The following is a 3,207-nucleotide window of genomic DNA, read 5'->3' on the forward strand; positions in this document are numbered from 1 at the left end:
GAATTAAGTCTAGAATGATGTGTGCAAAGTTTCGTGGAAATCGGTTCAGATTTAGATATAGCTCCCATATAGAGTTTCGCCCGATTTTAGGTAAATAGTCCACTAAAGTCCCTATATATTTATCGATTTGCACGAAATTTGGCACAGCGTGATGAATTAGGTATAGAATGATGTGTGTCAAGTTTCGTGAAGATCGGTTCAGATTTAGATATAACTCCCATATGTATTTTCATCCGATTTTAGGTAACTGGTGCACCAAAGTCCCTGAAAATCATTCGATTTGCACAAATTTCGGCATAGCGTACTGAATTTGGTCTAGAATTGTGCAAAGTTTCGTGAAAATCGTGTGCAAAGTTTCGTGAAAATCGTTTCAGATTTAGATATAGCTCCCATATATATTTTTTCGCCAGATTTTAAATAATCGGTGAACCAAAGTCCCTATATATCTTTCGATTTGCACGAATTTTGGTATAGGGTACTGAATTAAGTCTAGAATGATGTTGCTAAGCTTCGTGAAAAGATCCATCGCTAGGCCGATTGACACGACGTACTGAAGTAATATAAATTAGTCTTTGGCAAGTTTCCTTGAAATCGGTTCGGATATAGATATATAACAAACATGCGACGGCTGTTAGGATATATATGTAGAATATACCTAAAGTGGTGAAGGGTATCATATAGTAGGCCGGTCCGACTTTACTACTTTCCTTACTGATTTAAAGATTTTTTTCAAGGACCTACATAAGGCGTGGATTTGTTAAAGAATATTTTTTCAAGAACCTGCATAAGGCGTGGATTTTTTTAAGATTATTTTTTCAAGGCGTGGATTTTTTTAAAGATAATTTTTTCAAGGACCTACACAAGGCGTGGATATTTTAAAGATTTTTTTTCAAGGATCTGCATAAGGCGTGGATTTTTTAAAGAATATTTTTTCAAGGACCTACATAAGGCGTGGATATTTTAAAGATTTTTTTTTTCAAGGATCTACATAAGGCGTGGATTTTTTAAAGAATATTTTTTCAAGGACCTACATATGGCGTGGATTTTTTAAATATTATTTTTTCAAGGACCTACATAAGGCGTAGATGTTTTATAGATTATTTTTTCAAGGACCTACATAAGGCGTGAATTTTTCAAAGAATATGTTTCTAATACCAATAAAAACCTGATATTTTATTTATCATCCTTGAAAAACAATTTCTCATTTAGCGGACGAAAATAGTAACCATGCTTGGATGGCTCTCCCGGCCTGATATCCGCGTCATCAGTTAGAATTTTAGCCCCTGGCAGTGGGGAAAATTTAAACAAACGTTTACGTAATTTTGGTACATAATTCGGCAGCATATGAAGTGGAGTTTTTAGCAGCTGCGATTGGATCTCATCGGGCTTTTTCATCATTATTGGTTTATTATGTAGCCTCCTCTCGGGAGGTAGCTTCTCTTTGAGCTCCTTAACCTGTTGCGCCGTTAAGGGCAGCTGACGTTGTTCATCCTCCTTCCAACGATCGCTGCTGGAACCGAATGCTAATTTACGATTTGTACGCAATTGTTTACGTGTTATCACCTTAACCATACGATCGAATTTTATCCGTGTGGGTAGTTGGGGGAGTGGCTCCGAGCGTAGGCTACCAAGATTGTGTGGCGGATCTAATATCATATTTATATATTTGACATCGTGAAAAAGTTTTACCAATTTGGCTTTGCCTTTGGCTATATCCTCGGCAACAACTTGACGTTTTTGTGGTCCCGTGGCAGTGCGAAAAAGTCTTCGAAAGCCTCCACCGGCCACATGACGCCAATCGGGGGAACAATAAAATTGAGTTTTAAGTTTCGTATAGGGCATACGACGAAATTTATGGCGTTTTTCACGTTCCACCATAAGCTCCAAATCGGGAAGATATTTTCGTGAGCTTGGGCAGGGACATAGATTGCGATAGCGTGTCTCATAACGCCCTGGGCCGGGTAGAAAACTTATATTTGGTGGATGAATGCTATTCGGTTTCAGGGGGACAATTGATTTGCGGTAGAAGATGTGGGGATTTAGAGCCTGGAAAGATGTGCCTCGAGGCTCATACGTTTTTCCTGGTGCCTTGGGATCATATGTATTGGGTGCCGGCTCCATGGGATCTTTATAGGCCGTCAAGGGATTGGCTATCATGCACCGTGTGGTGGCCCGCTTATCTCTGGCATCTAATGAAACAATTTTTAATTTAAATAGTTTTTATTGTGGTTATCCCCATTATCCTTACTCGATAAAAATTGTCCTTTATGGCAATGACATGGTGTGACCATTTTCTCCGACTCTTTGGGTAGATCATAAAGGTGATATTTAGGTTTTTTGCTAATCCGTTTTAATGGCTTGGTTGTGGGTAATTTACGCCAATAGGCACCCTTAAGACCCGCTTTATTCGCAAACGGCTGATAATCCTGCCTATATCGATTGGGAGGTAATTGCCAGGATTTTTCTTTTCCCAAAGAAATTGACCCCTTAGGCTTTGTAGAGCACTCAGGTGGAAATCTGTTTTTCTCATTCTCAGAGAAAATATAATGATATTTGCGGAATATGAAGGTGTTTTTGTCCTGATTTTTTCCGTAACCATGTTCTGAGAGATAGAGTTCCTTCTTCTGGCCTATATAATCCCTGATTGTATTCTGCTCAAATGTCTTCCGGAAACGAACCCCTGAAAGAAGAATTTGTGAAATTTATGGGAAATTCTCAGTTTGTTATCTGTTCCTTACTGGAGGCCATAAAGAGCGGCAAATCCAGGCTATTTGCAACGAATTTTCCGCAATTAGATTCCATTTTATTCATGAAAAATATAAATGAAGGTCTCTACTAAAGAAGTCAGAGAATAAAAATGCTAGTAAGCTGTCAATTTTAAAAAATTATGTATTTCAAAATTTGTCTGCGGAACTACCAAATTTTTTCCCAAAAATCTACACCTTGTGGAGCTACCGAAAAAGTATTCTTTAAAAATCCACGCCATATGTAGGTCCTTGAAAAAATATTTTTAAACCAGTGAGCGGAGCAGTATAGTCGGACGGGGCCGACCATACGATACCCCACACAACTAACACGGAACTCGGATGTTTATTCCGATTCCCTTCATGGTGGTTTGTGTTGTAATGTTCGCCTATATTCGACTAGAAAACACACAAAACAATTAAGTTTTCGGTCCACTTCATCCAAAAATTTTAATCAGATCAT

General features: G+C 38.4%; 1 protein-coding gene across 1 annotated transcript; it reads right to left on the reverse strand.

Annotated features, from left to right (window-relative positions):
- Nucleotides 1-1,173: 1,173 nt before the first annotated feature.
- LOC133326793 (uncharacterized) lies at nucleotides 1,174-2,802 on the reverse strand. The gene is made up of 3 exons (XM_061535400.1): nucleotides 2,739-2,802; nucleotides 2,249-2,680; nucleotides 1,174-2,189 (listed from the first exon to the last, which is right to left on the reverse strand). Exons 1-3 carry the CDS (start codon nucleotides 2,800-2,802, stop codon nucleotides 1,174-1,176), a joined length of 1,512 nt encoding a protein of 503 aa, XP_061391384.1.
- Nucleotides 2,803-3,207: the final 405 nt, after the last annotated feature.

This window comes from Musca vetustissima, unplaced genomic scaffold, assembly GCF_032173495.1.
Source record: "Musca vetustissima isolate MV318-11 ecotype Yass unplaced genomic scaffold, APGP_CSIRO_Mvet_v1 utg45967, whole genome shotgun sequence".
Taxonomy (NCBI): Eukaryota; Metazoa; Arthropoda; class Insecta; order Diptera; family Muscidae; genus Musca; species Musca vetustissima.

What these genes read in the sequence shown, in the direction of transcription:
- LOC133326793 (XM_061535400.1), bottom strand. Translation starts at nt 2,802, where the DNA reads ATGGAATCTAATTGCGGAAAATTCGTTGCAAATAGCCTGGATTTGCCG. An exon ending in GCCGCTCTTTATGGCCTCCA is followed by an intron (nt 2,681 to 2,738) that starts GTAAGGAACAGA and finishes TTCTTCTTTCAG; the next exon opens with GGGTTCGTTTCCGGAAGACA. An exon ending in TAAAGGACAATTTTTATCGA is followed by an intron (nt 2,190 to 2,248) that starts GTAAGGATAATG and finishes TTGTTTCATTAG; the next exon opens with ATGCCAGAGATAAGCGGGCC.